The following is a 13,078-nucleotide window of genomic DNA, read 5'->3' as shown; positions in this document are numbered from 1 at the left end:
CATCAAAACATCCCCATCCACCTATCTGTTCTCAGACCACTGCTCCTCTCCAGCTAGCCAGGCATGCTCGGTCCATGGCACAGGAAACACCTCTGCTTCTGCTGACAATGGCTAAAGCTCACATAACCAACTAGGACCAGAGAGCTGGAGCGTTTAGGAGCTCACCATCTCTGAGTCCGATATTGCAGGGGGAAGGGGTTGAGCCAGATCTCAGAAGACACAGGGATCATGAATATTGTAAAATTTCTCAAGGAGTACGTGGCTGCTGTTGATGCAGTGGCAGAGGAAATTTTCTTTCTAGATCAGTGCTGAACTGAATGCCTTGCATGTTGTTCAAGGGCACCATGCTGCTGGAGGTGCCATATTCAAGCTGTCTGTTACTCTTTGTGTTAGCACCAAGGGCCCACTTAAGGCCCAGTTTTAATTATTACACTGTGCCCCATCTCCCATTTCAATTGCAAAGTTATTCTTCATTTCCAGTCCTAAATGGTTGTGCGTTATTAAACAGCTGCTGCAGCTCACCCTAGAACTCTGGGAGCCTTCTGGGTGAAGGGCAGCATATACACAGAAGATATTGTTGATGACAGTAGTGCTGCCTGTGTTGGACAGAAGGCCTCCAGCCCTCAGGACCTGCTCAGTGGTGGCAGGTCAGATCTATTTCCATTTCCCATAGACTCTTTCATAAAATTTGCCTTGGTGCATTTCATTACCCAAGATGTCAAGCAGCTGGAGGCATATTTGCTCCCCTACCTCCTTTCCAAATGAAATCATGCTCATTTCAATCGTGAGGAGTGTGGCTGAGCTTCCCCCTTCCCAGTGCTCCTAAGAGGAAATGTCTGTAATCCAGCTGCACACATAGGCAGAGCATCTTTGCTAATTCCACCTTCAGCCACCTCCTCTGCACATAACCCTGAAACAGACACAGATTCAAACTCAGCTTCAGTTTATTAGTTGTGTTTCCCTAGACAATGTACAGCAGCAGCCCTTATTCCAGGAGGCTGACCTAAAGAATTCTCTCTTTTCGGTTGATTGTCCAGCTTTAGTTATAGTAAGCTAAATTAAATAAATTAAACCCATAGCTTCCAGCTCACAGGGGGAACAGCAAGTATTAGCTTCTAAAATCCAGGGACCTGCCTAAGGAAAGGACTAAGACAGGCCTGTTGGAATCCAGTAGCACTGAGCCTGGAAGCCTCAGCATCCTTGTCAGAACCATGTGGTGGTGTTACAGGTCAGCTCCTGGTGGTGGAAGGCTTTGAAGAGGCCAGCCAGCCTGAAAACCTTTCCTCACTTACCCCCCTTCCCTGCACAGGAGAGTTTTTTCACTCTTAGGCTGTCTCACTTGGAGTGAGCGTGACTAGGCTGGCCCTTCCACAGTCCCTCTGTACCAGAAACCTACCGGGAATGTTTGTAAACTCACCACCCTGCCCTCCCAGCTGTGGGGAGGGGCAAAGTCTCTGCATTGGTGGTGAGCAGAGATCACAGACCAGGCTCAGACCCAGAGAAGGGATCATTTTGACTCTTGCATCACAAGTAGATTCTACAGGAGCTGAGTCACAGATGCTAATGAAATTGGGATGTCTGTAAAGTCAGTCCCCCTCACCCACACGGATGTTGAACAATGCACATCATACATGTTAGAAAATTAGACAGTATTTTCTCCCATAACCTGTGTAATAATTCAAAGCAACATTCCACCAGATGGCTGGGAGAACAAAAGGGACATGAGATTCATAGAACCCACACAAACAGAGAGGTGACATAAGAGAAAACCACATGTCCTTATCCGAGCAGGTGGCCATGACGGGGTGCACTCTAGAGAGGGTCAGATAAAAGGATTCTCTTCTTGCAGGTGCTTATCAAAAGGATTTTGGCATCAGCAAGCTTATCCCAGTCCAAGAGTGTAAGTTCCCTTTTCTGACAACACACCCTCGCAGTGTCATTCCAGCTCACTCACCAGAAGTCCTGGGGCAGGTTTCTTTCAACAGCAGGAGGATTTAAAACTGATATTTGAAAACTTTCAGCAAAACTAAAGCAGTATCAGTGCAAAAGCTGCTTCAGAGAATACAAAAATTATCTCCCTCCTGGGATTGCAAGGGTTTGGTGTGTGTATCTGGGGGAAGGCTAGTGCTGGTGAATGGTGCCAGATCAGCAATCATGGAGACTGAAATCCTTTGCTTATCCCCAGCATGAGCAGCACTGAAGGAAGCTACCCCCATACACTGGAAAAAGACAGTGTACCTAACCATGACTAGGAAGGACCCTTCTAGAGAGGAAATCAGATTCCACGGCCCAGGCAATCCTTGGCCTTGTATTGTCAACAAGAAGGGCAGATGGGGTGGTGGTGGTTTCTGGGATATATAGACATCTATTCACTAGGAACTGGATCCAGTCCCACCAATACATATTCAATGGTGGCCACTATATCGCCAAACAGTTGCACTCTTCAGTTACTACCAGCCTGGGCTGGATTTGAACCACTGCCTAGAGATGAAAAGCTCCATATATCCAATTACAAGTCCCCTGGCATCCTTCATCCCCCTCAGTACTCACATTTTAATCCAGGCCATTTGAACTACAGTTCCCAAAGCCTTCCTGGTACCAACCTGCTTGAATGTATTCAAGAAAGACAAATAATTGTATGAACCCCCATTGGTGAATTCTGCCTTTCCAGTGTCAGCACCACTACTTATGGCTTTTTATACAATTTTAGTTGCCTGTGCAGCTATTCCACATGTCTATATTCAAATACAGGAGATAGCAACCTGTCCTTAACTAGCAGCAATTTGTAAAGTCTTGATTTCCATGTTTCATGATATTCTTCAGGGATGTTTTACTCAGTCCTTGCTCAGCCTGTTCACCGTTCTCTTCCATCATGTAGTATGTCACAGCACAGAGCAGCTCCTCACCTGAGACGATATCAGGAAGGAGGAGGAGGAGGAAGTAAAGCTGACTCCTCCAGAGAACAAACCACGTATGAAGAGCGATTGTCAAATGTGTTCATTTTTAAAATATCATCCTGGGAATGAAAACTGTCAGGGAAACAAACCTGCCAGTTCACCGTATATGATGCTCTCAGATCAGTGCTTCAGCTTCATATGTGGACTTGCTACTGTGAGGATCCCCACCAGGGATGAGAGGAGGCCACAGAGCCCAATAACTCCTGGGTTGGTTTTGTAGATTCCCAGCTGGTCCAAAGGACTAGAGAGATCGCAAAGGTTCTTCACTGTGTCTAGCAATAAGGGAGGGTGTTTCCTCAGAGTGTTGTACAGCAGGAGGAGAAAAGGCTGCAACCCACCTGCATGGAAACTGAACAGGTCCTGATCTTGTTCACCACAGTGAGAAGAGTTCTCCTTCCTTGCCTTCTCCCTTTGAGCCTCCTGTTCCATCCGCCAGGAGATCTCATACAAATCCCTGGTCAAACTCATCAGCAGTGAATAGTAATAGCATTTGGTAGCCCAATTCTGCCATTTCTGCTTGTCAACAGCAGGGATGAGTCCAACACTCTTCACCCACAGGACTGTGTCACAGATGAAATATAGGACACGGTTGAGGTGGGAGGCTGTCAGGCAGACACGGGGTACCAGGTCTGGTAGCTGGGTAGTTCGCCTGGCTGCTACCATGGCATGCACCATGTTCCCCAGCCTGAACACTGCAAGAGAACCCAGAGAAGTTAGCATGGCTCACTCCCTGTCAGCTGCCATCCAGTTCTGCTTTTCAACAACTAATTGGTCTTCTGGGCCTTGTATATTTAAATATTGTCTTTTCATTTGAGGGTAACTTTGTATTTACAGAAGTGAGAGGCTGACAATAGTAGAGCCATGTATAGTAGACGGATATGATGCAAGCTTCCCCCATATAGTTTTATTGATGCACCTCAATATTCGCCGGCAGCATTTCCTGCCATTCCAGTCCTGGGACATCCACACAGCTCTGCCAATGCCCGCCTGTCTGTTGTGACCTAAAACACCCTCCACTACTCCAGTCCCATTCTGGGATCTCTTCTGAACGGGAACTAGCGATCATGCTAAGTTCTAAGGTGTAAGTGAGAAAGGATACAGAAAGACACTCTGCTGTAACCTGAAGAGGATTTAACCCAGCTTCCTGGAAGGAAGGTGCTAGTGTACCAGTCCCATTGCACCTCTCAGCTACACCCTTTCTACATTATTCTTGAGGGCTAATGATTCACAATCTGATCAACGCCTTTTCTCAGCTGCACATTTTTAGGAGAATTATGCTACAGCTAGTTCCCTGCCTGCAGGTGTCATATATTTCAGTTCACAGCATGATTACAACAAGTCTGCTTTCACTTACATCACAGCATTGGCTCCACCATGTGTATTTTGAGCAATACTAACCATACAACACAGCAGGTAATAAAGTGAGTGTAATTCTGGTGGGGGAAGGGTGTATCTACTATTCCATGATTACGCAAAATAAGGTCCTGTGATCCAAGGCTGCATGGTAATTTAACTACTTAAAAGCTAGCGCAACTGGCACCTGTTTAGTTGGCATAAGCAATACGAAGAGGGACCATCCCTCCGGATATGGGGTACTTACATTTACGGCCAGAGCGCATGCTAGATTCCAACTTCTTGAGCTTCATTATCACCGTCTCTTTGTCAGCCTTACGCTCTAATAAATAGCTAAGCAACATGCATGTGTATTGGATGGCTCTGGAATGGAAAAAATGAGGAAAATGGTTGACAGGAGACACAGGGACCACTAATTGGGGGTGGGGGGGAGAGAAAAGGAGAGAAAGGAACAATTTCTCCCAAGTTAGCAACTTCCTATGGACCATACCCATGCGACAGCACCGCACCCAGAGGTATAAAGATCACAGGATATTACTTATTAGGGTCAGCAGTTTACAACATGCAGTGTGAGAAGCGATGCAAATGCAGCGTGAACATGACAATGGGAGACCATGCATCTGAGCAGCAAGCAGCCAATAAAGGGTTTTGTTGGGCACATTTGGCAATGTAAATGAATACTGCCTGAAACATCCACAGGCAAATACTGCAAAAATGCTAGCTTGCAGCAAGGCTCTGGGTCTATGAAGGGACAAAGCCAGTTTAGTTTCCCTGATGGAACAAGATACGGATCAGTAGAAATTTTTTCCAGAGTCTGTTATTTGTATTGTGGCCCCAGCAATCACTAAGCAGCAATAGATACCCACTGGAATGGGCAGAATATGGAGAGACCCCATAGAAGGGGTAAGCTTCATAAATTACCTAAACCACTGCTGAAACCCAGCCAGTTCTGAGGTGGAACACAGGAGCTGTATAAGCACACGCTAACATTGCACAATTTAGAATTGGAAGTGAAAAAGCAATGCCTCCAATTGAATCCAGTAGCTTATAAAGGAGAAAGACACAAATGAGTAAAGGAATTGAATCGAAACGGGGGTGGGGGGGAGTTTATAGAGGAAAAATAAAGTAACCTGAGACGGATGCTGGCAGGCCATTGGGGCAAACACCCCTTACCTGGGGAAAGTGTCAAGAGATCAGTAATAGTCACAGGCAGCAAGGACCTGACTTTTACTTTTCATCCAAAGGCTGATAGCTCCCTACAGCACAGCACCCCAGCACCACACTGGGGTATCATGTCAGGTGACTATGTGAGCATGTCCCCTACTGAGCCCAAGAGCACAGCACCCCATAGCACCGCACTGGAGTCAGCACTGACTGGGGGAGCATGCACCACACTGAGCCCACACGCCACAGCATCCCCAGCACCACGCTGGGGTCAGCACTGACTGGGGGAGTGTTCCCCCTACTGAGCCCACACCCAGCACCCCGGTACCGCACCAGGGTCACCACTGACTGGTGCGGTGCCAGGGTGCTCCCCCTACTGAGCCCACACCTAAGGGTTCCTAAAGGCCTTAAGAACCCTAACCCTAGGGCGGGAAGCCATACCCATAGGAACCCTAACCCTGGCTCCAAGTGCCCGAACCACAGGAACCCTAACCATAGGGTGGGGTGACCTACCCACAGGAACCCTAACTCAAGCTCCAAGTGCCCTACCTTTAAGAAACCTAACCCTTAGAGCAGAAGACCTACTGATAGGAATCCTAACCCTAGATCCAAGTGCCCTACAAATAGGAACCCTAACCCTAGTTCCAAGTGCCCTACCCTTAGGAACTCTAACCCTAGGGCAGGGCGACCTACCCATAGGAACCCTAACCCTAGCTCCCAGAGCCCTACCCTTACCAACCCTAACCCTAGGGCAGGAAGCTCTACCCATAGGATCCCTAACCCTAGCTCCAAGTGCCGTTCCCATAGAAACCTTAATCATAGGGAGGGGCACCCTTAGGAATCCTAAAGCTAGCTCCAAGTGACCTACCCATAGGAATCCTAAACCTAGGGCAGAGCGCCCTACCCATAGGAACCCTAACAATAGCTCCCAGTGCCCTACCTTTAGCAACCGTAACCCTAGGGCGGGAAGCCCTACCCATAGGATCCCTAAACCTAGCTCCAAGTATCCTACCCACAGAAACCCTAACATAGGGAGGGGCGTCCTACCAATAGGAACCCTAAACCTAGCTACAAGTGCCCTACCCTTAGGAACCCTAATCCTCCCTCCAAGTACCCTACCCTTAGGAGCCCTAACCTTAGGGCAGGAAGCCCTAACCATAGGAACCATAACCCTAGCTCCAAGTGCCCTACCCATAGAAACCCTAACCATAAGCGAGGCACCCAACCCATAGGAACCCTAATCTTAACTCCAAGTGCCCTTCCCATAGGAACCCTAAAGCTAGCTCCAAGTACCCTATCCTTAGGAATCCTTACCCTAAGTCGGGAAGCCCTACCAATAAGAGCCCTAACCCTGACTCCAAGTTCCCTATCAGTAGGAATTCTTACCCTAGGGTGGGAAGACCTACCCATAGGAACCTTAAACCTAGCTCCATGTCCCCTGCCTTTAGAAACCGTAAACCTAGGGCAGGGCGCCCTACCAATGGAACCCTAACCCTAGCTACCAGTGCCCTACCCTTAGGAACCCTAACCTTAGGCCAAGAAGCCCTACCTATAGCAATCCTAACCACAGCTCCAAGTACCCTACCCTTAGGAACCCTAATCCTAGCTCCAAGTGCCCTACCCTTAGGAGCCCTAACCTTAGGGCAGGAAGCCCTAACCATAGGAACCATAACCCTAGCTCCAAGTGCCCTACCCATAGGAAACCGAACTCTAGTTCCAAGTGACTACCCTTAGCAACCCTAACCCTAGGATGGGAAGCCCTACCCATAGGATCCATAACCCTAGCTCCATGGGACCTACCCACAGAAATCCTAACCATACGGCGGGGCGCCCCACCCATAGGAACCCTAGCCCTACCCTTGGGAACCCTAAACCTAGCTCCAAGCGCCCTACCCTTAAGAACCCTAACCCTAGCTCCAAGTGCCCTACCCATAGTAACCCTAACTCTAGCTCCAAGCACCCTACCCATAGTAACCCTAACTCTAGCTCCAAGCACCCTACCCATAGTAACCCTAACCCTAGCTCCAAGCGCCCTACCCATAGGAACCCTAACCATAAGCGAGGCACCCAACCCATAGGAACCCTAATCTTAACTCCAAGTGCCCTTCCCATAGGAACCCTAAAGCTAGCTCCAAGTACCCTATCCTTAGGAATCCTTACCCTAAGTCGGGAAGCCCTACCAATAAGAGCCCTAACCCTGACTCCAAGTTCCCTATCAGTAGGAATTCTTACCCTAGGGTGGGAAGACCTACCCATAGGAACCTTAAACCTAGCTCCATGTCCCCTGCCCTTAGAAACCGCAAACCTAGGGCAGGGCGCCCTACCAATGGAACCCTAACCCTAGCTACCAGTGCCCTACCCTTAGGAACCCTAACCTTAGGCCAAGAAGCCCTACCTATAGCAATCCTAACCACAGCTCCAAGTACCCTACCCTTAGGAACCCTAATCCTAGCTCCAAGTGCCCTACCCTTAGGAGCCCTAACCTTAGGGCAGGAAGCCCTAACCATAGGAACCATAACCCTAGCTCCAAGTGCCCTACCCATAGGAAACCGAACTCTAGTTCCAAGTGACTACCCTTAGCAACCCTAACCCTAGGATGGGAAGCCCTACCCATAGGATCCATAACCCTAGCTCCATGGGACCTACCCACAGAAATCCTAACCATACGGCAGGGCGCCCTACCCATAGGAACCCTAGCCCTACCCTTGGGAACCCTAAACCTAGCTCCAAGCGCCCTACCCTTAAGAACCCTAACCCTAGCTCCAAGTGCCCTACTCATAGTAACGCTAACTCTAGCTCCAAGCACCCTACCCATAGCAACCCTAACCCTAGCTCCAAGCGCCCTACCCATAGGAACCCTAACCCTAGCTTCCAGTTTTCATAAACAGATAGCTAAGGGTTAACGTCTCTTTCACCTGGAAAGAAGTATCTGAACCACCTGACCAGAGGACCAATCAGGAAACAGGATGTTTTTCAACTCTGGGTGGAGGGAATTTTGTGTCTGAGTCTTTGTCTGTCTGCCTGCTTTCTCTGAGCTTTGGAGAAGTATTTCTGTTTTCTAATCTTCTGTTTCCAAGTTGTGAGTACCAAACATGGTTTTGTTGTTTTTGTATTTACATGTCTATAGTGGCTGGAGTGCTTTGATTTGTATTCTTTTTGAATAAGGCTGTTTATTCAATATTCTTTTAAGCAATTGACCCTGTATTTGTCACCTTAATACAGAGAGACCATTTTTATGTATTTTTCTTTCTTTTTATATAAAGCTTTCTTTTCAAGACCTGTTGGAGTTTTTCTTTAGTGGGGAAAGTCCAGGGAATTGGGTCTGCAGCTCACCAGGGAATTGGTGGGAGGAAGAAATCAGGAGGAGATCTGTGTGTGTTGGATTTGCTAGCCTGATTTTGCATTCCCTCTGGGTGAAGAGGAAAGTGCTTTTGTTTCCAGGACTGGAATTACAGAGGGTGGACTCCCTCTGTTTAGATTCACAGAGCTTGTGTCTGTGTATCTCTCCAGGAGCACCTGGAGGGGGGAAGGGAAAAAGGATTATTTCCCTTTGTTGTGAGACTCAAGGGATTTGGGTCTTGGGGTCCTCAGGGAAGGTTTTTCAGGGGGACCAGAGTGCCCCAAAACACTCTAATTTTTTGGGTGGTGGCAGCAATACCAGGTCCAAGCTGGTAACTAAGCTTGGAGGTTTTCATGCTAACCCCCATATTTTGGACGCTAAGGTCCAAATCTGGGACTAAGGTTATCTGACACCAGTGCCCTACCCTTAGGAACCTTAACCCTAGGGCGGAAAGCCCTACCTATAGGAACCCTAACCTTAGGGTGGGGCGTCCTACCCCTAGGTACCCGAACCCTAGCTCCAAGTTCCCTACCCATAGGAACCCTATCTCCAGCTCAATTATCCAACCCACAGGAACATTAACCCTTGGGCGGGAAGCCCTACCCATAGGAATCCTAATCCTAGCTGAAGTGTCCTATGCATAGGAACCCTAATACTAGGGCGGGAAGCCGTACCCAGAGGAACCCTAAGCCTAGCTCCAAGTGCCCTACTCTTAGGAAACCTAACCCTAGCTACAAGTGCCCTATCCATCGAAACCCTAACCCTAGGGCGGGGCGCCCTTCCCATAGGAACCCTAACCTTAGCTCGAAGTGCTTTACCCTTAGAAACCCTAACCCAAGGGCGGGAAGCCCTATCCATAGGAACCCTAACCCTACCTCCAAGTGCCCTACCCATACGAACCCTAACTCTAGCGCCAAGTGCCCTACTCATAGCAACCCTAACCCTAGGACAGGAAGCCTTACCCACAGGAACCCTAACCCTAACTCCAAGTGCTGTACCCTTAAGAACCCTAACCCTAGGGCGGGAATCCCTATCCATAGGAACCGTAATCCTAGCTCAAAGTGCCCTACCTTTAGGAACCCTAACCCTAGCTAAAAGTGCCCTACCCACAGGAACCCTAACCCTAGGGCGGGGTGCCATACCCATAGAAACTCTAACACTAGGGCGGGACGCCCTTCCATAGGAAACCTAACTCTTGCTCCAAGAGCTCTACCCTTAGAAACCCTTACCCTAGGGCGGGAAGCCCTACCCATAGGAACCCTAACACTAGCTCCAAGTGCCCTACCCTTAGGAACCCTAAACCTAGCTCCAAGTGAACTACCCAAAGGAACACTGACCCTAGCTCCAAGAGCTTTACCATTAGGAACCCTAACTCCAGTGCGGGAAGCCGTACCCATAGGAACCCTAACCCTAGCTCCAAATGCCCTATCCTTCGGAACCCCAATCCTAGTGCGGGAATCCCTACCTATAGGAACCCTAACCCTAGCAAGGGGCATCCTACCCATAGGAACCCCAATCATACCTCCAAGTGTCCTACCCATAGGAACCCCAACCCTAGCTACAAGTGCCCTACCCATAGCAACCCTATCCCTAGGGTGGGGTGTCCTACCAATAGGAACCCTAACCCTATCTCCAAGTGCCCTACCCTTAGTAACCTTAACCCTAGGGTGGGCCGTCTTACCCATAGGAATTCTAAGTCAAGCTCCAAGTGCTCTACTCCTAGGAACCCTAACCTTAGGGCAGGAAACCCTACCGATAGGAACCCGAACCCTAGCTCAAAGTGCCCTACCTAGAGGAACCATAACCCTGGGGCAGGGTGCCCTACCCTTAGTAACCCTAACCCTAGCTCCAAGTGCCCTACTCATAGGAACCCTAACCCTAGCTCCAAGTGCCCTACACATTATCTCTCGTGCGGGAAGCCGTACCCATAGGAACCCTAACTCTAGCTCCAAGTGCCCTACCCATAGGAACCATAACTCTAGGGCGGGGTGCCCTTCCCATAGGACCCTTAACCCCAGCTCCAAGCACCCTACCCTTAGGAATCCTTACCCTAGCTCCAAGTGCCCTATCCTTAGGAATCCCTACTCTAAGGCGGGAAGCCCTATCCATAGGAACCCTAATCCTACCTCCAGGTGCCCTAACCGTAGGAACCCTTACCATAGGGCGGGAAGCCCGACCCATAGGAACCCTAACCCAGCTCCAAGTGCCCTACCAATAGGAATCCTAACTCTAGGGTGGGAAAAACTACCCATAGGAACCCTAACTCTACCTCCAAGTTCCCTACCCTTAGTAACTCTAACCCTAGCTCCAAGTGCCCCACCCATAGGAAGCCTAAGCCTAGTGCAGGAAGCCCTACCCATAGAAACCCTAACCCTATCTCCAAGTGCCCTACCCTTAGGAACCCTAACCCTAAGGCGGGGTGCCCTGCCCATAGGAAACCTAATGCTAGTTCCAAATGCCCTACCCATAGGAACCCTAACCCTAGCTCCAAGTGTCTTACCCTTAGGAACCCTAACCCTAGCTGCAAATGCCCTACCCAGAGAAACCCTAACCCTAGGGCGGGAAGACCTGCCAATAGGACCCCTTACCCTAGCTGCAAGTACCCTACTCTCAGGAAACCTAACCCTAGCTCCAAGTGACCTACACATAGGAAGCCTAACCCTAGGGCAGGGTGCCCTACCCATAGGAACCCTAACCCTAGCACCAAATGCCCTGTCCTTCAGAACCCCAATCCTAGTGCGGGAAGCCATACCTATAGGAACCCTAACCCTAGCAAGGGGCACCCTACCCATAGGAACCCCAATCATATCTCCAAGTGTCCTACTCATAGGAACCCTAACCCTAGCTACAAGTGCCTTACCCATAGCAACACTAACACTAGGGCAGGAAGCCCTACCTGTAGGAACCCTAACATAAGATCAAAGTGCCCTACCCATAGCAACCCTAACCCTAGGGTGGGGTGTCCTACCCATAGGAACCCTAACTCTATCTCCAAGTGCCCTACCCTTAGTAACGCTAACCCTAGGGTGGGTCGTCCTACCCATAGGAACCCTAAGTCAAGCTCCAAGTGCTCTACACATAGGAACCCTAAGCCTAGGACGGGAAATCCTACCCATAGAAACCCTAACCCTACCTTAAAGTGCCCTACCCAGAGGAACCATAACCCTAGGGCAGGGTGCCCTACCCTTAGTAACCCTAACCCTAGCTCCAGGTGCCCTATTCATAGGAATCCTATCACTAGCTCCAAGTGCCCTACCCATAGGAACCATAACCCTAGCGCCAAGTGCCCTACCCATAGGAACCCTAACCCTAGGGCGGGTCTTACCCATAGAAAGCATAACCCTAGCTCCAAGTGCCCTACCCAAAGTAACCGTAACCCTTGCTCCAAGTGCCCTACCCATAGAAACACAACCTCTAACTCCAAGTGTCCTACCCTTAGGAACCCTAACCCTAGCCCCAAATGCCCTACCCTTAAGAACCTTAACCCTAGGGCGGGAAGCCCTACCAATAAGAACCCTTACCCTAGCTGCAAGTACCCTACCCTCAGGAAACCTAACCCTAGCTCCAAGTGACCTACACATAGGAACCCTAACCCTAGGGCCAGGTGCCCTACCCATAGGAACCCTAACCCTAGCTCCAAGTGCTCTACCCTTAGAAACCCAAACTCTAGGGCGGGAAGACCTACCCATAGGAACACTAACCCTAGCTCCAAGTGCCTTACCCACAGGAACCCCGACCCTAGCTCTAAGTGCCCTACTCAAAGGAACCCTAACCGTAGCTTCAAGAGCCCTACCCAAAGGAACCCTAACCTTAGCTCCAAGTGTCCTACCAATAGGAACCCTAACCTTAGCTCCAAGTGCCCTACCCATAGGAACCCTAAGTCTAGTGTGGGAAGCCGTACCCATAGGAATCCTAAGCCTAGCTCCAAGTGCCCTACCCATAAGAACCTTAACCCTAGGGCAGGGCGCCCGACCCATAGGAACACTAACCCTAGCTTCCAGTGCCCTACCCTTAGCAACCCTAACCCTAGGGTGGGAAGTCCTATCTATAGAAACCCTAACCCCAGGGTGGGGCATCCTATGCACTGGAACCCTAAGCCCAGCTCAAGTGTCCAACCCACAAGAACCCTAACCCTTGGGTGGGGTGCCCTCACCATAAGAACCATAACCCTAGCTCCAAATGCTCTACCCTGCGGAACCCCAATCCTAGGGCTTGAAGCCCTACCCATAGAAACCCTAACCCTATCTCCAAGTGCCCTACCCAT

General features: G+C 49.7%; 1 protein-coding gene across 4 annotated transcripts in view; it reads right to left on the bottom strand.

Annotated features, from left to right (window-relative positions):
- LOC127058202 (peroxisomal membrane protein 11A-like) overlaps positions 1-13,078 on the bottom strand; it is a 40,899-nt gene that overhangs the window by 17,562 nt on the left and 10,259 nt on the right. Inside the window, exons 2-4 of one of the 4 annotated variants that reach the window (XM_050967820.1) lie at positions 4,558-4,673; positions 3,296-3,649; positions 2-910 (exon numbers count right to left, since the gene is read on the bottom strand). The exons of 1 other annotated variant lie outside the window; for it this stretch is intronic. In XM_050967820.1, coding sequence (XP_050823777.1) covers positions 774-910; positions 3,296-3,649; positions 4,558-4,673 — 607 coding nt within the window. In that variant the 3' untranslated portion in view covers positions 2-773. 2 more of the 4 variants (XM_050967818.1, XM_050967819.1) reach the window with 2 other exon arrangements.

Source organism: Gopherus flavomarginatus, chromosome 9 (genome assembly GCF_025201925.1).
Source record: "Gopherus flavomarginatus isolate rGopFla2 chromosome 9, rGopFla2.mat.asm, whole genome shotgun sequence".
Taxonomy (NCBI): domain Eukaryota; kingdom Metazoa; phylum Chordata; order Testudines; family Testudinidae; genus Gopherus; species Gopherus flavomarginatus.
Note: the sequence above shows the minus strand (reverse complement) of the source record. Positions and strands in the feature narration are given on the sequence as shown.